Here is a 23707-nt window from a genome sequence, read left to right on the forward strand (position 1 = left end):
AATTAGATTTTAAAAAATACAGAAATATGTGGCATCTGGTTTCATGGTTTGCAATAGACTGCTGTACTTGCAATAAGGTCTGAGTGCTCAAAATAATGACAACTTAATTGTTCCTTTTAAAAGAAGTGCCAAGCACATTGATGCATTCTTTCATATGTTTTAATGTCATTTTTGATAATCATACAAAGCTAAATGGCTGGGTGGAGAGCAAATCAGAAAACTTGACAGAAAATCGAAGACACAAAGACACAAAGTACATTCCAATGCAAGATGCAGAGTGGTAGACACAAATAGCTCACTGTGTGGACCCCACCTTTTAAATCCTGATGCAAAAGTAATTTTGGAAAATGGATGACCTTGGACATCCTGCCAGGTTTAACCACATGCAGGCTTTCACAAGTCCATTACTTATTTCTCAGTTTACACAAAGCTAAATACTGGTTCTAGACTATTTTGGGCACACTTATCTCTCTTTGTGTTTTCTCAAAGATTGACCTCTTGCTGGGCTTTGCTTCTGACACCAATGATTGTCCCTGGAAATCTGCAACAAAAGCAGATGCAACAAAAAGCAGCTAAAACTGGCAATGTGTGGGAAACCAACACATGGTACGCCCACACAAGAAACCGCTAAGATGCTGGAAAATGCTAAAGTGCTGAAGGAACTCAGAGGGTCAGGCAGCATCTAGGTGAGGGAATAGATGGATTGCTTTTTGGAATGGGACTCTTCCTCGGACTGATGGAGTACGGGAGAGAAGGTTGGAAAAGAGACGTGGAAGGAGGACAAAGCTTTGTGAGTGATAGGTTGATACAGGTGAGGGGGTGATTTTCAGACTGGTGGAGATAATGACAGAGGCAAAAGGTGAAAATGAGACAAAAGCGTGTCAGATAGGAGATACAAGTTGGAGTGAAAAGTAAAGCCGAAGGGGCGGTTATGGATGGAAGCGGGCAGGGGGGAGGGGAACAAAGGGGAATAAAAGGTGAAATGGGGGAGAAACTGTGTGACTGGGGGTGGGGTGGAAGATGATGGGAGAAATGTGTGCAGGTTTTCAGCAAAATGGTTGCCTAATCTACACTTGGTCCTACTTGGTCATCAGGGACACATTCTTTTCAAGAGGACTAGAATATAAAAGCAGGGATGTAATGCTGACGTTTTATAGGGCAATGGTCAGATCGCATTTGGACTATTGTGAGCAGTTTTGGCCCCCATATCTGAGGAGGGATGTATTGGCTTTGGAGAAGGTCCAGAGGAGGTTTACAAGAATGATCCCAGGAATGAATAGATTAATGTTTGATGAGCGATTGGTGGCTCTGGGCTTGTACTTGCTGGAGTTTAGAAGGGTGAGGGGGGAATTCAATGAAACTTATCGAATAATGAAAGGCCGGGATAGAGTGGATGTGGAGAGGATGTTTTTACCAGTGGGAGATTCTAGCGCCAGAGGGCACAGCCTCAGACTAAAGGGACATACCTTTAGAAAGGAGATGAGGAGGAATTTCTTTAGCTAGACGGTGGTGAATCTGTGGAATTCTTTGCCATAGACGGCTGTGGAGGTCAAGTCTTAGGTTTTTAAAGCGAAGATTGACAGGTTCCTGATTAATAAGGGTGTCAAAGATTACGGGGAAAGGACAGGAAAATGGGGTTGAGAGGAAAAGATAGATCAGGCATGATTGAATGGAAGAGCAGACTTGATGGGCCGAATGGCCTAATTCTGTTCTTATGACTTATGAATTTATGCAGTAGATGAGTTTGGAAGAAACGCACGTGAACTGATCATCTCCAGAAGGGCTGCTGCGCACCCTGGATGGAAAGGAAAGAGGCTGTGACCACCAAGGCCTGCTGGACCTCCCCATTACTAGCCATGTTAACTCCCATTCATATTCCCATACTGAACCTTCTATCCTTGGCCTCCTCCATTGCCAAAGTTAGACCACCTGCAAACTTTCAGAACAATGCCTCATATACTGCTTGGGTGACCTCCAAAGATTTACGAGGATGTTGCCAGGACTAGAGAGTGTGAGGTATAGGGAGAGGTTGAGTAGGCTGGGTCTCTATTCCATGGAGCGCAGGAGGATGAGGGGGGATCTTATCTAGGTGTACAAAATTATGAGAGGAATAGATCAGGTAGATGCACAGTCTTTTACCCAGAGTAGGGGAATCGAGGACAAGGGGACATAGGTTCAAGGTGAAGGGGAAAAGATTTAATAGGAATCCGGTGGGTAACTTTATCACACAAAGGGTGGTGGGTGTGTGGAACAAGCTGCCAGAGGAGGTAGAGACTGAGAATATCCCATCGTTTAAGAAACAGTTAGACCGGCACATGGATAGGACAGGTTTGGAGGGATATGGACCAAGTCCAGGCAATTAGGACATTCTTGGCCGATGTGGGCAAGTTGGGCCAAAGTTTCCACACTGTATCACTCTATGACTCTATGAATCAACATCCAATCTCACGCCCTGCTGCTTTTTTCCTGTCCCTTCCCCTCTCTGATCCTGAATGATCAGCTGGAAGCAAATTCCAAAATACATCCCTGATGATCCCATCCCAATGAATTCCAAGTGTGGTGTGACTTTGGGCTCTGCTTTAGCTGCCTTCACTTCTGTGCTTATTTCTTGGGGAGGGACCCTGCCCAGACTATGGACCCTTCTCCTCACCATCCTCCTCCCCCAAACCCATTTCCAGAATGAAGAACTTATGAAATAGGAGCAGGAGTAGGACATTCAGTCCTTCAACCCTACTCTGCCCTTCAACAACCGGGGCGGCATGATGGTGCAGACGAATGCAGCGCCGGAGACTTGGGTTCGATCCCGACTAAAGGTGCTGTCAGTACGGAGTTTGTGCGTTCTCCCCGTGACCTGCATGGGTTTTCTCCAAGATCTTTGTTTTCCTCCCATACTCCAATGACGTGCAGGTTTGTAGGTTAATTGGCTTGGTAAATGTAAAAATTGTCCCTAGTGTGTGTAGGGTCATGCTAATATGTGGGGATCGCTAGTCGGCGCGGACCCGGTGGGCTGAAGGGCCTGTTTCCGCATTGTATCTCTAAACTAAACTAAACTAAACTAAACTAAACCAAACTTGTTTATTTTCACTAAGAGCATCCAACGTTTTACACCTCCATTTCTTACCAGCTTGCCTGAGAAGCTTTTTAATATTAAGCCTTGGGGGTTGTAATTTGCCAGTCAGAAGAGGCCCGACTAGCTCTTCTCCACCAATACCTTTTCTTTTCTTGGGAAAATCTCGTAAGACATAGGAGCAGAATTAGGCCATTCAGTGCATACAGTGATGTTTGCTGAGGAATAAATATTGTTGTGGGATAAATCGTCATGTTCTTATTTAGTGCAAGTGGTTCTTTTCTGTCGACCAAAATGGTTTCGCCTGGGCAGTTTGCAGCCCCTTGGTATGAACATCGACTTCTCCAACTTTAGATAGTTCCTCTGTCCCTCTCTTCCCCTCCTCCTTCCCAGATCTCCCTCTATCTTCCTGTCTCCACCTACATCCTTCCTTTGTCCCGCCCCCCCTGACATCAGTCTGAAGAAGGGTCTCGACCCGAAACGTCACCCATTCCTTCTCTCCAGAGATGCTGCCCGACCTGCTGAGTTACTCCAGCACTTTGTGAATAAATACCTTCGATTTGTACCAGCATCTGCAGTTATTTTCTTATATGACCTAAATGGTTTGTCAGTTCGCCTTTCTATGTCTCCTCTGAAAGATGGACTTGCTCTCTCAGCACTGTGCTAATCTGGATTGTGCGCAGTCAGGTCTTTGAGGCAGGATTTGCACCAATAATTTTCTGACAGGTGAGAATGTGTTCATTTTGCAATAAAGAGAAATGCAAGAAATTGATGCGACCATATGTCACTGCTTTAGTGACGTCTGTGACTTTTTTTCTCTCCTGGACCTGGAGCTCAAAATTAATTTCTAATGTTCAACAACAGTGCGAAAGCAGGTTAAATTTTAAAAGTAAACCTTAACATACATAGGCTCAACTTGACAATAACTTGTCAGCCTTTTTTAGAATGGTAAAAAAAGCTGAAGTGGTAAGCAAATTTGGGTGTATTTTAGGAACAATATAAAAAGAACATTATTGCGCAACTGAAAAGTTCACTGGTCTCCAACTGTGCAAGAGATTTTGCAGTTTCAGCAATGACTCTGCCAGCAAATGTAATCCAAGGCACATAAGTGAAGTGAAGAACATATTTCAAACAAACATAACACTTTTGATCTTTTTATTCAGCTGCAAATATTGGAAGGGAGTTTGGGGACCAGTTTCGTTTTGATTTTATTCAGCACTGCCAGGTAAACATTGTACCATGATCTGAGAGTGAACTGAGAGTTCAAGGGTTCAAAAGAAGAAGTGGCAAGAAGCATTGTGTTGTAAGAATAATTGACTAAAAAAATTGTTTTGTCAAAATGCACATTAAACTAGCAATGTGCACGGAAAGGTGGGGCGCATTTGATGTTTGGTTCATAGGCTCCTTGCAGAATATTTCCTTTTATGTGAGGCACAATACATTGTGTGCAGTAGAGTAAATCTTCTACTGAAAATGTATAGAGCGACCTCAGAACTTGGGTAGGAAGTAGAGGTGGAGGGACGTGGCGTACAGAGACCTCTTCAGTGGTTTGAGTGCTGGTTGGAATTGATTGGGATGAATTTCTAACTTTTCAAAGTAGTTCTGGGGTTTTATAGAATATTTAGTTTCTGAAGAGGATGGGGTAGGTGGTAGAAGGGCAACTGATAGTAGAAATCTAAGCAGCCCACCTCAAGGAAGGTATATTTGTTGGATTTCGCTGCCTCAGAGCTGGCCAAACCAGTCTCTGTAAATTGCAAAGATATCTTGTGAGAGCAGTTATCAAGGGGGGCTGTCTGCATAAATGAACGCTTTGCATTTGATGTCAAAATATCTATTGCATACCATGGAACACTTGGATGCATCTGGAAGTAGACTTGATGGGCCAAATGGCCTAATTCTACTCCCATCCATTATGATCTATCCATTATGATCATATCATCAAATGTGAAGAACCTGGATCAAGTTTGACTTCCAACAAGAACTTTGCAATAAGCATCTGATTGCTAATAATTTGTTTTTAATTTAAATCCCTTTGCACAGAGTCAAATGTTGCACGACACAAAATAATTTCCCACATTCTTCAAATAATATTTCAGTATTTCAAAATTTACGATGTCTGCTTTATAAGGCAGAACCTTGAGATAGAGGATGACTTACATCTGCTCTGGTTCTGTGGGTTCTGAGGTGGCTGATGAGAGCAACATGGGACCGAATAGTCTGACCACAGATGGAGCAGCAGATGTTTCATGTAACAGGCAGGTGGGTAGATTGGAGATGATGTGTACATCCTCTGATGTTTGCATTGGCTCTCAATTCCATCTGAAGTGTCATCTCATCTGGTAATCTCTTCCTGTGGCATGGGGCAGTTTACAACCCAACGGTATGAATATTGACTTCTGCAATTTTGGGTAACTTACCGACCCCCTCCCACACACCCCTTACCCTGTGTGCCACGTACTCTCATCCATTTCTCTCCTCTTCCACCTACATTCCTTCCTCTGGCTTCACAATTCTTGTGAATTGTGCCAAGTTTTGTGCCAAGTGTGAGGTATTGATCCTCAAACATCATTTTCCTCAGATGGCCAAGGCTGTGCTGATGTATTGAAGATGGTGGTAAATCTTGTCATCAATGTCTGTCTTCACTGAGGCCCCTGAAATATGGGAAGTGGTGCAAATTGTCATGAGTCTCACTGTGGATCTATGTTGTTGGGCAATGGGGACAGATTGATAGAGGATTAATTTCATGGTTCATGTATCTTCTTGTGTTTTATGACTGTTGGCAGACCAATTTCCCTCCAGGGATAAATAAAATTCTATCGTATCGTATCGTAGGATCATTTATCTTATGGATGTTGAGAATATGCTCACACCTGCAGTATCTTTCTAAGCGTTTCCTTTCAGTCTTGTAAATTTATGACATCACATGTGGAGTTTTATACAATGCAACACATATTCACCTGACTGATAGTTGGGAGCCAGTGTAGAAAGCTGTGAACAAAAGTGAGAATGGGAGTCAGACAGATTGCATGTCAGTCTTTCAACATTTGCTGTTTGAATTATTAGCTCACTATTGTCCTTCAGAAAATGAAATGCTCCATTCCTGCCTGTCCTAACCTAGACATTCCCGACTGACACCAATGGGATGAACTCTGAATATCCTTTCAATTGGCTTCTTGCGTGATCCAACAAGGCACTCGGTTGTAATAAAACTGCCATGAGATTGCATGTCGCCACCATTTCAGGACAATCAGGATTGTGCAGTAACTGCCAGATCTGCACAAACCACCTAAAGACAATGTGCATTTGTACAGAGACCATGAGACCATGAGGTAGTAGAGCTACCTCCTCTGGTCAACCATGGGCTGGTAATAAACCCAGCAGTATCCATAACAAATGAATTTAAAAAAATCATGTTTGTATTTTAAACTCCTGTCAAATGAACAAAAGATTAATGACTGGCGTGCATTTTTTTTCTGGCTCAAAAAAAAGTATTTTTAACATCACTTTTTTGATTTGATATTTTTAAAAAAACTTCTTTAAGTACGTTTCAAACTTAGCATCTGCAGAAATTATGGATTTTTGTAAAGTGCAGCTCCGTAAAAGGAGTTTTGATTGTTTATACAAATTTATTTCATCAAAGACGCCATTAAGTGACAAAATCATTCATTGTGAAATCTTGATGCATGCTGCGGTAGAAATGGTGTATCCCAAGCCCGTGATAATCTTTTCAGTCACTTTAATAACACAAAAACATAAAGGCAATAACTAACTGATTTGAACGAAAAATGGCAAAGTCTAATTCTTAACCTGAGGCTAGACACAAATGCTGGAGTATCTCAGTGGGACAGACAGCATAGGTGATAAGGAATCTCTGGACAAGGAATAGGTGATGTTTTGGGTTGAGACTCCAGAAAAAGTGGTTTGACCTGAAACATCACCCATTCCTTCTCTCTAGATGCTGCCTGTCCCGCTGAGTTACTCCAGCATTTTGTATCTATCTTCGGTGTAAACCAGCATCTGCAGTTCCTTCCTATTTCATTTCTGAAAATCAGAGATTCCCTGTACAGGAGAGAAGAGTTAATTGGACCAGATTCTCATGAGCCCAGATGGATGTCCAACCGTACTTCAATACTGCCAGATCTTTGTAATATTCCAAGCATCATTCCCCCTCCCTCTCCCAGGCCCTTTAAGTCTTGGTGGACATCAGGGATTCTCTTTCCCAGCCATTCTTATCATTCCATCCCACTTGTAGAGTCTTTGAGGGCACAGGTGCTCAATTTACAATGATCTGGAAAGGGATCACAATCAAAGTGTATGCGTGGTAATTGTGCGGGTCCTTGGAAGAGCCAAGGCAGCATGCCTTGAACCTAAAGACAATGTGCATTTGTACAGAGACCAGCCCACCCGGAACGGGAGGGGCATTCGGCAGGCGTCACAAATCTTTGAGCTCTCTGGCAAAGGGTGGGTGTGAATGTTTAGTTATGAGTTGCACTTCGTAGTTCCCGTTGCTTCTGAAATCACAGGGTACGTTTCGAGTTCTTCATAGTTTCCGACTCGAGGAGCAATGACATTTAAAGACAATGGGACTAAACAAGTTTACAGTGATTTGGTCAAGTGTAGCCCTGTGCTGTTTATTCAAGAGGGCTCACTTGTACAATGTGGCTTTGGAAAGTGCCGTCCAGTTTAAAGGGGCCGAAGGAACATTGTTTGGTTATTCGGTGATATTGCACAGTTATAAAGATGAAAAGTGGTGAGTTTCAGTTTTTGAAGTATGTTAAGATTAAGTTTATTTTTCATCTCCTGGCCCGCGTGAGTGAACTTTATTTCATTTAATAATGTTTGCTTATGTTATGTGCCAGTTATGTATATATATATATATGTGGGCGGCACGGTAGCGCAGCGGTAGAGTTGCTGCTTTACAGCGAATGCAGCGCCGGAGACTCAGGTTCGATCCTGACTACGGGTGCTGCACTGTAAGGAGTTTGTACGTTCTCCCCGTGACCTGCGTGGGTTTTCTTCGAGATCTTCGGTTTCCTCCCACACTCCAAAGACGTACAGGTAATTGGCTGGGTAAATGTAAAAAAAAAAAATTGTCCCTAGTGGGTGTAGGATAGTGTTAATGTACGGGGATCGCTGTCCGTGGTGGCCAGCGATCCCCGTATATATATATGATATGATATGATATGTGCCAGGTGGGGGACCTTGGAGTATTCTCCTGCTGAAGTTAGCAAAGGAATGCTGAAAGTCGCGCAGATATGGACTGCTTTCGATAGCTCAAAGATTTTAAACTCTCTGCTTAGTGGAAAATGTTTTTCTAGCGACGTTATTTTGCTTGCGCCGTTGGGGCAGTGCTGGAGAGTTGGGGACCAATGGTTGTACTGATTTGTTAACTTCATATCCCCCACCTTCCCCCCCACCTCCCCTCTCTCCCCGTTTGACGTTGTAGGTTGGTAGTGGGCGCTCCAAAAGCAAACTCTTCTCTTCTTAACGCGACAGTTAATCCTGGATCTATTTACAAATGTCGAATCAGCCAAAATTCTGACAGAAACTGTGAAGAAATCCCTTTAGGTGAGTTGCAATAACAGGTCAGTTCTGTTTCTGACATGATATTGGGGGAATGCCAAATGTACAAATATCACATTTGTGAATTTGATGTCTGTGATGGAGAGCAGTCTGATGGCTATTATCTTCAACAAATATGATTTTTTAATCATAGTTTCTGTTACATAGGTACACAGACAATAGGTGCAGGAGTAGGCCATTTGGCCCTTTGAGCCAGCACCGCCACTCAATTTGATCATGACTGATCATCCACAATCAGTACCCCGTTCCTACCTTCTCCTCATATCCCTTGATTCCGGTAGCCCTAAGAGCTCTTTCTAACTATCTTATAGAGGTGTATTATAGACCGCCAAATAGGGAACGAGAATTGGAAGAGCAAATATGTAAGGAGATAGCAGATATTAGTAGTAAGCACAGAGTAGTGATTGTGGGTGATTTCAATTTTCCGTACATAGACTGGGAATCACATTCTGTTAAAGGACTGGATGGTTTGGAGTTTGTAAAATGTGTGCAGGATAGTTTTTTGCAGCAATACGTAGAGGTACCTACCAGAGAAGGGGCAGTGTTGGACCTCCTGTTGGGAAATGAGACGGGTCAGGTGACGGAGGTATGTGTTGAGGAGCACTTTGGGTCTAGTGATCACAATGCCATTAGTTTCAATATAATTATGGAGAAGGTCAAATCTGGACCAAGGGTTGAGATTTTGGATTGGAGAAAGGCTAATTTTGAGGAGATGAGAAAGGATTTAAAAGGAGTGAAATGGGACTTTTTGTTTTATGAAAAGGATATAATAGAGAAATGGAGGATATTTAAAGGTGACATTTTGAGAGTACAGAGTCTTTATGTCCCTGTTCGGTGGAAAGGAAAGAATAATAATTTGAAAGAGCCGTGGTTTTCCAGGGAAATTGGACACGGTTCGGAAAAAGAGGGAGATATACAATAAATATAAGCGGCAGGGAGTAAATGAGGTTCTTGAGGAATATAAAGAATGTAAAAGGAATCTTAAGAAGGAAATTAGAAAAGCGAAAAAAAGATATGAGGCTGCTTTGGCAAGTAATGTAAAAGAAAACCCCAAGGGGTTCTACAGATATGTCAATAGCAAAAGGATAGCGAGGGATAAAATTGGTCCATTAGAGAGTCAGAGTGGACAGCTATGTGCTGATCCGGAAGAAAAGGGGGAGATATTAAACAATTTCTTTTCTTCGGTATTCACCGAGGAGAAGGATATTGAATTATGTGGGGTAAGCGAAACAAGTAGAGTAGTGATGGAAATTATGAGGATTAAAGAAGAGGAGGTATGGACACTTTTGAAAAATATAAAAGTGGATAAGTCTCCAGGTCCTGATAGGATATTCCCTAGGACATTGCGGGAAGTTAGTGCAGAAATAGCAGGGGCTATGACGGAAATATTTCAAACATCATTAGAAACGGGGATGGTGCCGGAAGATTGGCGCATTGCGCATGTTGTGCCTTTGTTTAAAAAAGGTTCTAAAAGTAAACCTAGCAATTATAGACCTGTTAGTTTGACGTCTGTGGTGGGAAAATTAATGGAAAAGATACTTAGGGACAATATATATAATTATTTGGATAAACAAGGCCTGATTAGAAACAGTCAACATGGATTTGTGCCTGGAAGGTCATGTTTGACTAATCTTCTTGAATTTTTTGAAGAGGTTACCAGGGAAATTGATAAGGGCAAGGCTGTGGATGTTGTCTATATGGACTTCAGTAAGGCATTTGACAAGGTTCCACATGGAAGGTTGATTAAGAAGGTTAAATTGTTGGGTATTAATAGTGAGGTTGCAAGATGGATTCAACAATGGCTGAATGGGAGATACCAGAGGGTAATGGTTGACAATTGTGTGTCAGGGTGGAGGCCAGTGTCTAGTGGAGTACCCCAAGGATCTGTGTTGGGTCCACTGTTGTTTGTCATTTACATTAATGATCTGGATGATGGTGTGGCAAATTGGATTAGTAAATATGCAGATGATACTAAGATAGGTGGTGTAGTTAATAATGAAGTAGAGTTTCAAAGTCTACAGAGAGACTTGGGCCTTTTGGAAGGGTGGGCTGAAAGATGGCAGATGGAGTTTAATGCTGATAAGTGTGAGGTGCTGCATTTTGGTAGGACAAATCAAAATAGGACGTACAGGGTAAATGGTAGGGAATTGAGGAATGCAGTGGAACAGAGGGATCTGGGAATAACTGTGCATTGTTCCCTGAAGGTGGAATCTCATGTGGATAGGGTGGTGAAGAAGGCGTTTGGTATGCTTGCCTTTATAAATCAGAGCATCGAATATAGAAGTTGGGATGTAATGTTAAAATTGTACAAGGCATTGGTGAGGCCGAATCTGGAGTATGGTGTGCAGTTCTGGTCGCCAAATTATAGGAAGGATGTCGACAAAATGGAAAGGGTACAGAGGAGATTTACTAGAATGTTGCCTGGGTTTCAGCACTTAAGCTACAGAGAGAGGTTGAACAGGTTGGGTCTTTATTCTTTGGAGCGTAGAAGGTTGAGGGGGGACGATAGAGGTTTTTAAAATTTTAAGAGGGACGGACAGAGTTGACGTGGGTAGGCTTTTCCCTTTGAGAGTGGGGAAGATTCCAACAAGGGGACATAGCTTCAGAATTGAGGGACAAAAGTTTAGGGGTAACATGAGGGGTAACTTCTTTACTCAGAGGGTGGTGGCTGTATGGAATGGGCTTCCGGTGGAAGTGGTGGAGGCAGGCTCGATTTTATTATTTAAGAGTAAATTGGATAGGTATATGGATAAGAGGGGATTGGAGGGTTATGGTCTGAGAGCAGGTAGATGAGACTAGGTCAGAGAGAGTGGTCGGCATGGACTGGTAGGGCCGAACGGGCCTGTTTCCGTGCTGTAGTTGTTATATGGTTATATGGTTTTGAATGCATCAAGTAAATCGGCCTCCACTGACTTCTAAGGCAGAGAATTCCACAAATTTATAACTCTTGGTGAAAAAGTTTTCCCTCATTTCAGTTCTAAATAACCTATCCCTTATTAAACTGCGGCCCCTGGTTCTGGACTCTCCCAACATCGGGAACATGTTTCCTGCATCTAGCGTGTCCAATCCCTTAATAATTTTATATGTTTCTGTAAGGTTCCCTCTCATCCTTCTAAATTGCAGTGAATACAAGGCCAGTTGCTTCATTCTTTCATCATATGACAGTCCCGCCATCCTGTGAATTAACCCCGTGAACCTACGTTGCACTTCCTCAATAGCTCAGTATTTCGTCATTCGTCATTTATTAATGGTACTTAACAATATTTTGTGGGTATGGCAAGTGTAAGATCTGCCCTTGATACCATCACTTACATTTACTCTTACTAAAGAACATCCATGGGAAATTCAAGTGATTTCATCACTGGCCAAAGAAGCCTTTGCAGCACTGTGACTAGGTCCACTCGTGAAGCAAGGGGATGAATCATGTAATATCTTTAAATGTTTTCTGTCCAAATTTAGTGGCACTGTGGCACAGCATTAGAATTGCTGCCTTACAGCCTCAGAGACGAGGGTTAGATTGCGATCAGCGGTTTGCCATTAAGCAGCAGACTACAGTCCAATGTTGAGTTCCTTATATAGTCCAGTAAATTAGCTTGAGCCTGTGTAACTCGACCAACATTGGCAGTTGTGAGTCAATTAACATTTTTTTTTTAAACTGCAGGTGCGGGAAATCTGAAATAAAGACAGAAAATGCTGGAAACTCTCAGCAAGTCAGACAGCATCTTTGGAGAGAGAAACAATTAACATTTCAGGCCAAACAAACGCTACTCTAATAAAGGACCTCAGACTTGAAAAATAATTATTTCTCTTTTCATAGATGCTGACTGATCTTTTAAGTTTGCTTTAGTTTAGAGATACAGCACAGAAACAGGCACTTCGGCCCACCGAGTCCGCATTGACCAGCAATCCCTGCACATTACACACTACCTTACATGCACTAGGGACAATTGTTTCATGCCAATTTGCCTACAAACCTGTTCATCTTTGGAATGTGGGAGGAAACCAGAGCTCCCGGGGAAAACCCACGCAGGTCACGGGGAGAGCGTACAAACACGGTACAACAGCACCCATAGTCAGGATCGAACCTGGGTGTCTGGCGCTATAAGGCAGCAACTCTACAGCTGCACCACTGTGCCATCCAGCTACTGGCAATATTTCTAGCAATTTCTGTTTTTAAGTTACCACCTCTCTCTCCACAGACTTTTTTTGCAGCTTTGGGAAAATACAGAGAGTATTCTCCTGATGATTTTAGTATGGAATGGATTGGCTGCAATTAGCCGAGCACGATTTTGCTCATTAAAAAAGGATCCATCTTTTAAAACTTCCCAAGATTTTTTTTTTGTCTTCCATAAGTTGTTAATTTAGATGGTAAAGGTGTATGTATTTAAAGTTTTAGGTTAAGCATAAAAGATAAATTTAATTAATTTGAAGTAACTTCATCTTCCACTCTCCTCCACCCTAGTCGTGTTACCAGTTCCACAGTTCTCGGCATTGTTCCTCTAGAGATCACACCCTTCTTAGCCAACAGTGGATCTACCAGGCACCACCATGCCTGAGGTCATTTGTGGCTGCCCCAGATCATTCCTGGTCTTATCTCACCTCCAGCTCTTCACGCCTCTCCTAGCCCCAACTCTCAGTCTGAAGGTGGGTCCCAACCCGAAACTTCACCGATCCTTTATCTCCAGAGATGATCCCTGAACCTCTGAGCTACTCCAGCATTTTGTGCCTATCTTTAATTAATTTTAGTTGTTCTTTGAATGTATCATCATTCATGGTGTTTCAAAAAGTTGCGGAAAATTGTGGTTGTGGTTTTATGTTTATTTTCTTTTTGTGGGTTGGGTTGACATTTTGCTACTTGTGACACAAAAGGCGTTCATGTGTGTATGATGTCTCACCATGGAGAATCCTCCCAGTAATTTCCGCTGGTTACTGTTGAGAGGATACGAAATGTCATTTTATTTATGCATGATTGGCTTGCTGCTGTCTGTAAGATCTACCCCGTGTCCCACTACGTTTCCTCCCAAACAGTTGCATTATTTTTCTCTCCTCTTCCGATCGCTCTCCACCATATCTAAATATGTTAGCCGTTGAATTTCCTTGAACATTAGAACATGTTTGTGTTATGTAGGAATGGTGGACCACATTGTTGTCACTCAGAAGAAGGTCAGAGTGCATCTTTCTTTAGTTTTGCTTAGCTAAGGAAATAGGGAGTAAAAGTTTGTCATTAAAGTAAGTAGAGAAAATGATTTTATCTTGGTTGTCAGATGTACTTAAATTTAAACTTTAGACCAGGGGTCTCCAAACTTTTCAGCATGAGGGCCACATTATATAGTTGGCACAATTTTGCGGGCCGTAGGAAAAAATAAAGAAATGTCAGTTTTATAAATTTAATGAGGTTTATATGGCAACAAATAAATAATATTCAATTTTTAAAAAGAGCTTGAAATATTGGAATATATCTATACCGTAGGTACAATTATTTATAAAACAGAAAAAATACAGTGACCACCAGTGGGCCTGCAGACAGTATAGAAATATCATATGATATAATGGCGGAGTAACCACATATGTGTCACCATCGCAGTGACTCACGGGTGGGTCATTAAATCATTAAAATTAAAAATTATTATTAAGTCGGCAGCTGCATACAAACCCTCAACTTGATAGTTTACCTGACGTGTAAGTTTGGAAACTGCCGATTTCGGCCCTGAAGACCGGAGAACCGAGGAGGAGGGAGCCGCTGGCGACGACGGACACGATGAGGGGGCCAGTAGGAGAGCGGTAATGCCCCCAGCGCCTGCAAGGTCGGCTGCAGAAGGGTTTTCCCCCGGGACACACAGGCGGTCGGTCGGGCGAGGAGAGGGACGTCGATCGATGGGCCGAGCCAGTCTAGGGCGACGGAGGAGGCACTGCAGCAGCCTGGGGCTCTCCTGAATCGGTGCCGCTCCAGTACATCTAGAGCGCGGACCCGATTTTGTAAACGGCGCCAAAATATGGTGGTGACTTGTGCACGTGTGATCTGCGCTAAAATAATTCCATTGTGCAGTGCACACGTGACAATAAACCACCATTCCTATTGGCCGCTTAAAAAAAAAAGGGTTTCCCGATACCACAGAACACGCAGCGCGGAACGTGCTGGCTGCAGGCCGCATAAAATCTCATGGCGGGCTGGATGTGGCCGCGGGCCACAGTTTGGAGACCGCTGCTTTAGACTTTAGAGATACAACATGGAAATGGGCCCTTCAGCTCAACGAGTCCGCACCGACCAGCAATCTCTATACTATAACGTACGCACTAGGGACAGTTTCTCTTACAAATTACCAAAGCTAATTAACCTACAAACCTTTTCGTAGTGTGGGATGAAACCGAAGCACCCAGAGAAAACTCACGCGGTCACAGGGAGAACATACAAAAACAGCACCCGTGGTCAGGATTGAACAGGATGCTGGAGTCAATTATAAAAGACGAAATTGCGGAGCATTTGGATAGCAGTAACAGGATCGTTCTGAGTCAGCATGGATTTACGAAGGGGGAATCATGCTTGGCTAATCTTCTGGAATTTTTTGAGGATGTAACTAGGAAAATTGACAGGGGAGAGCCAGTGGATGTGGTGTACCTCGACTTTCAGAAAGCCTTCGACAAGGTCCCACATAGGAGATTAGTGGGCAAAATTAGAGCACATGGTATTGGAGGTAGGGTACTGACATGGATAGAAAATTGGTTGACAGACAGAAAGCAAAGAGAGGGGATAAATGGGTCCCTTTCAGAATGGCAGGCAGTGACTAGTGGGGTACCGCAAGGCTCGGTGCTGGGACCACAGCTATTTACAATATACATTAATGACTTAGATGAAGGGATTAAAAGTACCATTAGCACATTTGCAGATGACACAAAGCTGGGTGGTAGTGTGAACTGTGAGGAAGATGCTATGAGGTTGCAAGGTGACTTGGACAGGTTGTGTGAGTGGGCGGATGCATGGCAGATGCAGTTTAATGTGGATAAGTGTGAGGTTATCCATTTTTGTGGTAAGAATAGGAAGGCAGATTATTATCAGAATGGTGTCAAGTTAGGAAAAGGGGATGTACAACGAGATCTGGGTGTCCTAGTGCATCAGTCACTGAAAGGAAGCATGCAGGTACAGCAGGCAGTGAAGAAAGCCAATGGAATGTTGGCCTTCATAACAAAAGGAGTTGAGTATAGGAGCAAAGAGGTCCTTCTGCAGTTGTACAGGGCCCTGGTGAGGCCGCACCTGGAGTACTTTATGCAGTTTTGGTCTCCAAATTTGAGGAAGGATATTCTTGCTGTTGAGGGCGTGCAGTGTAGGTTTACTAGGTTAATTCCCGGAATGGCGGGACTGTCGTATGTTGACAGACTGGAGCGACTAGGCTTGTATACACTGGAATTTAGAAGGATGAGAGGGGATCTTATTGAAACATTTAAGATTATTAAGGGGTAGGACACGTTAGAGGCAAGAAACATGTTCCCAATGTTGGGGGAGTCCAGAACCAGGAGCCACAGTTTAAGAATAAGGGGTAGGCCATTTAGAACAGAGATGAGGAAAAAGTTTTTCAGTCAGAGAGTTGTAAATCTGTGGAATTCTCTGCCTCAGAAGGCAGTGGAGGCTAATTCTCTGAATGCATTCAATAGCGAGCTAGATAGAGCTCTTAAGGATAGCGGAGTCAGGGGGTTTGGGGAGAAGGCAGGAACGGGGTACTGATTGAGAATGATCAGCCATGATCACATTGAATGGTGGTGCTGGCTCGAAGGGCCGAATGGCCTCCTCCTGCACCTATTGTCTATTGTAATTTGTCTAACACGGATCTCTGGTGCTGTAAGCAGCAACTCTGCTGTTGCTCCACTGTGTCACCCTGGCATTGGCTGGCAAGCCATTCTATTCTTGACAGCATGATCCTAATTCCAGGACTTCATTATGTTGATGGGGTCAAGGAAAGAGCGTTCACATCGCGGCCCTGTTTCCACCAATCTTTCCACCACTACGCACAAGAAGCGCAAGTCACCATTGTATGCCGATGCCGAGAAGTGTGATCAGCTCTGGCTGAACAATTTCTAATCTTGTGATGACTCGATAAGAAGATTGTGTTGATGATTGGATTTCTGATCCAAATCAACAGGAAGTCACAGCTAGGTCATGATAGAAGGGCAATGCCAAGAAGCAGGAGCCCTTTTCTGTTAATTGAAAGACGTGCCCTTAACCCTTAACCCCTGGTCTAAAAAATACACAAATTGCTAAAATAACTGAGCAGGTCAGGCAACGTCTCTGGAGAACATGGAAAGCTCAAATTGGCACAAATTGGATGTTGGACCACTGCAGTGAATGGATTGAGCTGCCAGCCTTGGAGGGCATCTACAACACACGATGCCTCAGAAAAGCCACCAGCATCCACAAAGACTCCTCACACCCCTGCGACAGTCTGTTCGAACTTCTACCATCCGGCAGACGATACAAGGCCTTCTACGCCCGCACCTCCAGACTCAGGAACAGCTTCACCCCCAGGGCCATAGCTGCTATGAACCGGTCCTGCTGAGCCGGATGGTCACATCGCACAGTGAACCGGCACAGATCTACTTGCACTTTATTCTGTTTTAAAACTGTTCTAATTTGTTTCATTGGGTTGTTTAAATTAATACTGACTAGCTAATTAATTTATTGCATCGTATGGGAGGCGCATTCCCAATCTCGTTGTACCCCTGTACAATGACAATAAAGATATATTGTATTGTATTATATTGTATTGGTGCTCCCTTTGTCTTCAGATGCAGCTTGCTTGATGGTGGGTGTCATTGGGTTTGATTAACAAATTGGCAAATACTATTCTGGGAACATTGGAGGTCAAAAAGCTGTATGTATTGTTGAGGCCTTCTTTTTTGCCAGTCTCAATTGGAACACCAATGATTCAATGATACTTTATTGCCACATGTACCGAGGCACAGTGAGATACTTTGTTTTGCATACAACCCGGTAAAATCATGTAGCAGAATTCACCTAGGCAGTACACAAGTGTCGCCATGTTTCTGGCACCGGCAAAATTATAAAAGTTCACCGAACAGTCCTACCTTCCGCCTGCTACTGCTTGTTGCAGCATTTCCTCCCCCGGTCCCCCTTTGTTCTCAGCGGGTCTCCCCTTTGTTCTCAGCGGGTCTCCCCTTTGTTCTCTGCAGTCTTTCTTTCTCCTCCGGGGGTGAGCTTTTAAAAGAGGACACAGGAGTGCTGAGGATGCCGTCATTTGTTAACATTGGGATGGATTAGTTTCAAAGAATTCTTTTATTTCATCATGAGATTAGCACAAGCTGGAATGAATACTGCATTATTGATCCCTGGGTTAAATTGGGAAGTTTTCATTTTAATTGAGGTAATATACGTAGAAAGTCAGGGAAGTAGGTCAAGGGAGTTTTAATTTTTGTAGCTTCTGCATCTCCTTCTACTCTTTCTATTCATAGAAACAGGCCCGTCAGCCCAACTTGCACATGCCCCATCTGCATTAAGCCCACCTGCCCGCGTTTGGCCCATTTCCCTCGAAACCTGTCATACCCATGTAACTGTCCAAATGTCTTTTAAATGCTGTTATAGTATCTGCCTCAACTACTTCCCTTAGCAACTTGTTCCAAGGGAAAGAGTTGAGGCAGATACTCTCAACCATCCTCTCAGTGAAAAAAATGCCTGTTGGATTCATGTTTGCCCCTCTCACCTTAAAGGAATGTCCTCTAGTTTTTGATTCTCTTACCCTGGGTGAATAACTATCTATTCTCCTCATGATTTTGTACACACCTATCAGATCCCCCTCAACTTCCTGTGCTCCAAGGAATAAAGTCTGAGCCTGCCCCAACCTCTCCCTGTAGCTCAGCCCCTCAAATACTGTCAATGCTCTTATAAATCCTCTCTGCACTCTTTCCAGCTTATTCAAGGAAGGAAAGTATGCAATAACACGGAAATAAATATCTTGTGTTTTTGCAGGTGACCATGAGGGGAACACATGTGGGCCAGATTGTACAGAAGGAAGAGATAACCAGTGGCTTGGTGTTAGTTTGGCAAGGCAACCAAAGGAAGATGGCTTCATACTGGTATATAAATATTGTTTCGAATGCTTATTTAATTAATTCAATAAAATATTTGATTAGCTGCAGTGATATGTTTTACACCAAGTGTTTTGTGTTTTTAAAGGCTTGTGCACATCGTTGGAAAAATATATTCTACATAGATAAAGAGATAATGCCACTTGGGTTGTGTTTCAAAATTCCACCTGACTTGCAGCCTTCTGAGTATTCGCCACTGATACCGTGTTACACAAGTAAAGAAATCACTTTATAAAAATATTGACTTTATTTCCTCTTAAGTTATTCTTTAGAAATAAAGTCTGTGTGACTTTGTGTGAATATCTATGGGATTTCTGTGACTACTTTAATGACAATTGGTAGACTGTATTTACCTACTGAAAGCAAAAATAAACCGCAGGTTCCGAAATCTGAGATAGAAACAGAAATGTTAGAACAACAAGGCCGGCACGGTGGCACAGCGGTAAAGTTGCTGCCTTACAGCGCCAGAGACCCAGGTTCGATCCTGACTATGGGTGCTGTCTGTACAGAGTTTGTACGTTCTCCCTGTGACCTGTGTAGGTTTTCTCTGGGTGCCCCGATTTCCTCCTACACTCCAAAGACATACAGGTTTGTGTACTAATTGGCTTGGTAAAATTGTAAATTGTCCCTAGTGTGTGTAGGATAGTGTGAGTGTGCGGGATTGCTGGTCGGCGCGGACTCGGTCGGCTGAAGGCCCTGTTACCACGCTGTATCTCTAAAACTAAAATAACTCGGTGGGCTCAAGCAGCATCTTTCACTGGCTGAATTCTACCGGATTGCTTTTCAAGTTTACCTATTGAAAGCATGGTTAAAGCAAGTGGAAAGGTATCAACTGCTGTGCTGGCATGAAGGGCCGAATGGCCTACTCCTGCACTGATTGTCTATTGTCTAAATCAATGTTTGGAATAGTAACACCGCTTTATTGAAGGCATCGAGTTGGATTGAGTTAGCTCAGAGGAAAGAAAATTGTAACTGCTGATTTAACCAGCTTGCTAATTGCTGACTTGATCAACAGATATCCCATGGCATGTACTGATCATGTGTGGAACAAAATGATACTGCAATATTTAAGATTATGAGCAAGAAGTTATTTATTATATCCCTTAGTAATTATTGCTATTGACAATGTTAGGTTGTTGCTGCCTCTGGCAAATATCCTCAGTCAGAAGATGACCAAGGATCTTTTGGATCTCCTGTGTTGCAATGTAATTGCCCGTGTTTAGGGCTTTTCTTCAAACTACTGAACTCCCAAGGGAGGCCTTATAATCAGCTACATCTTCACAGAAATGTTCTATTTGCACAAAAAGTAATGAAGGTTCAGCTTTTTGTTTGTTGCTGCACTTTTGTGTGAAAAGTTGTGCATGTGGAAGATGATGGCCAGTGGACCTCTCATCAGAGACTAACTATATTTAGCAATTGGTAAAAAAAGCTGAGGAAACATGAAGAGAAATCTTGTCAAAGATGATCTGTAAAACACTTCCCAAAAGAGTAATAGGATTGGATTCCGAAGCAGTCATTAAAAAGCAGTAGAGAAATGTGTTTTAGTGCTCTCTGAAGATAGAGTTTGAGTGAGAATGTGTAAAGCATTGTTCATGATGTACAAGTAGCTCCTCAGGACAAAACCATGATGCATTTGAGCTGCCACTGGCTCTGTATGACAGGGTTTAATCCTTCTTGCACCACAGCACTGCCATAGGGACACTGCACAAATCCTCAAGGAACTGCAGGAAGCATTTGTGCCCATTTGTCAGCTCGCCTCTGACATTGTCCCATCTGCATCTTGGTCTTTGATTTGATTATTCTTGCTGTTCTGTAGCCTCTTCCACCTGCTGAAAATGATTCATGTCCTGTATACTCTACCAGGTGCCCTTCACAAAGTAAATGCATCGGAACTAGGGTCTGGACCTGGTGCTATTCATGCATGTGAAATGATTTGGCTTTCTGCAGGTAGATCATTATGAGCATTCCTGGCCTGAAACCAGTGATCATGTGACCAGAATGCTAATATGCGGCAAGAACAATGTCATTCATAAAATATTGAGCGGCATGCTATCTCTTAGAAGATGCTGTATTTCCAAAGTCGGAACCAGAAGAATTGAATGACAACTCTTGCCTGTCATCAAATAATTAAGGCCTTCCCAGCCAACATTCTCTATTACTTTTACCCTCACAAACAGGAGCCTTCTCAGACCAATTCAGAACTTGTTTTGTTTTCATGGTTGTACATAGTAATTTACAAAACGATTTGAACTTGGTACCATTGTATCATCTGTATGTTTCTCATTGTGTTCAATTCACAAAGTGATCATTTGACTTGGTGATGATGAAAATGCCCGTAGGAGCTGCTAATATGCCAAAAAGGGATGGCTATTGCGAACAATGGTCATATCATATCATATATATACAGCCGGAAACAGGCCTTTTCGGCCCACCAAGTCCGTGCCGCCCAGCGATCCCCGCACATTAACACTATCCTACACCCACTAGGGACATTTTTTACATTTACCCAGCCAATTAACCTACATACCTGCACGTCTGGAGTGTGGGAGGAAACCGAAGATCTCGGAGAAAACCCACGCAGGTCACGGGGAGAACGTACAAACTCCTTACAGTGCAGCACCCGTAGTCGGGATCGAACCTGAGTCTCCGGCGCTGCATTCGCTGTAATGCAGCAACTCTACCGCTGCGCTACCGTGCTGCCCTAATATCGGTCCTGCTCCAAAATATTACAGTATTTCACTGTTTTCAGTTGAGTGTTTTATTTGATCATTGTCCTTTAAGAATTTAATGTTGCGTGACTTATTGGAAGCGATCCTGTGATCTGGCATTCTGAAGTAGTACAGTTAGGAAATTGTAGTCCTGTGATATCTCGAGGTGATATTTCCCATTGAAATTGTCTAATTTTAAATTGGATTGGATTTTGGGATCACAGCGGCAAGAAGATGCGTTGTATTGTACTTTTTTTCTTATCCCATTAGGTAATAAAGAGAAACATGATAAGGTGCTATGTCAGGCTGGGATTGCTAGTTTTGTAACTGAGGTGAGTGGGAGTTGTTTCTTGAATAACATTTTTGTTTCTTTTTTGAAGCATCCATGCATTATCTTAATGATACTGTTTTTATGTTCCAGGATTTAATTGTAATGGGCGCTCCTGGATCTAGTTCATGGTCTGGAACAGTTTTAGTTAAAAATGAGAAAGAAAATTATTCGCTCTTTTTTGACGATTTTGATTTTGTAATCAAAGAAGGAAGCTATCTTGGTAATTAAAGGTCATAATTAAATAATTATTGCATGAGTGCAAAAGTTGGTGCAAAAATGTATCGTACAGCAATGAAATTTGATGCTCAAGATGTGTGAACCTATTTGTTTTAATATCAGTATTTTTTTATTATTTCCCAGGTTATTCAGTTAGTGCAGGACACTTTTTTTCTCCAAACAGCACAGAAATTGTGGGAGGGGCACCACAGCAGGAAATGACAGGACATGTAAGAATTTTCGTTTTTAGAAATGTTCCTTTGCTTGCAATGATTACAATCAGTGAAATAATTCAAAACAATATATCAAAGGTTGCTGCAACAGATTGGATAAAAGACTACGACTAAAACATCCAAAGTTCACAGGTGACATTTAGATCATAAGAAATAGGAACAAGAGTAGGCCATTTGCTCCCTCGAGTCTTCCATTCAACATACATCCTGCTGAGTTACTGCAGTGTCTATCTTTGGTGTAAACCAGCATCTGCAGTTCCTTCCTGCACATTCAATAGAACCTTCCTGATAGAGGGTGGCACAGCTGCTGCCGCACAGCACCAGAGACCCTCGTTTGATCCTGACCTTGGGTGCTGGCTATGTGAAGATTGCACCTTCTCCCTGTGACCATGTTGGTTTCCTTCTGGCACTCCGGTTTCCTATCACATCCCAAATGCATAGGGGTTTGTAGAATAATTGGCCTCTGTAAAATGCTCTTAGTGCACAAGGAGTGGATGTGAATGTTAGTTAACATTGCACTAGATTGATGGTCAGTGTGGGCTGAAGGGCCTGTTTCCATGCTGTATTTCTACACTAACCTCAACCTAAATACCATATCCTTGCTCTCTCCCCTAATCACTTTTATTCTCTTCATGGTTACAAAACCATCTCAGCTTTGTATATATTGAAAGTTTCAGGTTCCACATTTTTTCTTTGGGCATAATTATGCAGTCCTGAAAACTCTACATGATTACGTTAATCAATTAAAAATTGTTTCTTTCAAAGAATGTGGAAAATTTAAAAACTAAGGCCTATTTTTTTGTAGGTTTACATCTTTAAGCAAGATGGAATTAACTTGAAAATAATTTTCGAGGCAAAGGGTAAACAGGTACGGCAAGACTTAAAACTGACGTTACATTCTAAGATTCTGAAACTGTTGCAATGTTTCATTTGCTTTTGTTTCTTTGGCCTGTAGCTTGCTTCTTACTTTGGCTCATCAGTTTGTGCGGTGGATCTCAATTCAGATGGCCTCTCGGATCTGTTAGTAGGAGCTCCCATGTACAGCATGGTCAGAGAAGAAGGAAGGGTCTATGTTTACTTGAACATGGGATCGGTAAGATTGAAGAATATCCTCTGAGCTAATTTACATTTAATAATTACCATTTGTCATTGTCTTATCGGTGTCGGTTTTGTATTTGGAAAGGGAATACTGAAAGAGCTGGAAATGGAGCTTGTGGGAGGAAATTCCTATGTGGCCAGGTTTGGGGAAACAATTGTGGATCTTGGAGACATTGATGATGACGGACATTCAGGTTTGAGAAATTTAGATCCTATAGTTTCAAAATTCTTTCTTTCTTAAAAAAATAATCCATTTTATTAGTAATGGGTGTTGTTTTGATGGTGACATTTCATTATTATAAATGAAAGTGGTTGTTGTACGAAAATATCTGCAGCTTTTGATACAGAAATTCTGTAGTGTGTGTGGGGCAGGTGGGAG

At 42.5% G+C, this 23707-nt stretch overlaps 1 protein-coding gene across 1 annotated transcript in view; it reads left to right on the forward strand.

Moving 5' to 3' along the window:
- Positions 1-7545: 7545 nt before the first annotated feature.
- Positions 7546-23707, forward strand: part of itga4 (integrin alpha 4) — a 102055-nt gene continuing 85893 nt past the window's right edge. The window contains exons 1-10 of the mRNA XM_078404032.1: positions 7546-7817; positions 8514-8635; positions 18624-18730; positions 18831-18957; positions 21721-21782; positions 21872-22001; positions 22142-22227; positions 23036-23098; positions 23186-23323; positions 23414-23522. Of these exons, the coding sequence (XP_078260158.1) occupies positions 7648-7817; positions 8514-8635; positions 18624-18730; positions 18831-18957; positions 21721-21782; positions 21872-22001; positions 22142-22227; positions 23036-23098; positions 23186-23323; positions 23414-23522 (1114 nt within the window). The 5' untranslated portion in view covers positions 7546-7647. The remainder of the gene's footprint in view (positions 7818-8513; positions 8636-18623; positions 18731-18830; positions 18958-21720; positions 21783-21871; positions 22002-22141; positions 22228-23035; positions 23099-23185; positions 23324-23413; positions 23523-23707) is intronic.

Source organism: Rhinoraja longicauda, chromosome 8, assembly GCF_053455715.1.
Source record: "Rhinoraja longicauda isolate Sanriku21f chromosome 8, sRhiLon1.1, whole genome shotgun sequence".
NCBI lineage: Eukaryota > Metazoa > Chordata > Chondrichthyes > Rajiformes > Arhynchobatidae > Rhinoraja > Rhinoraja longicauda.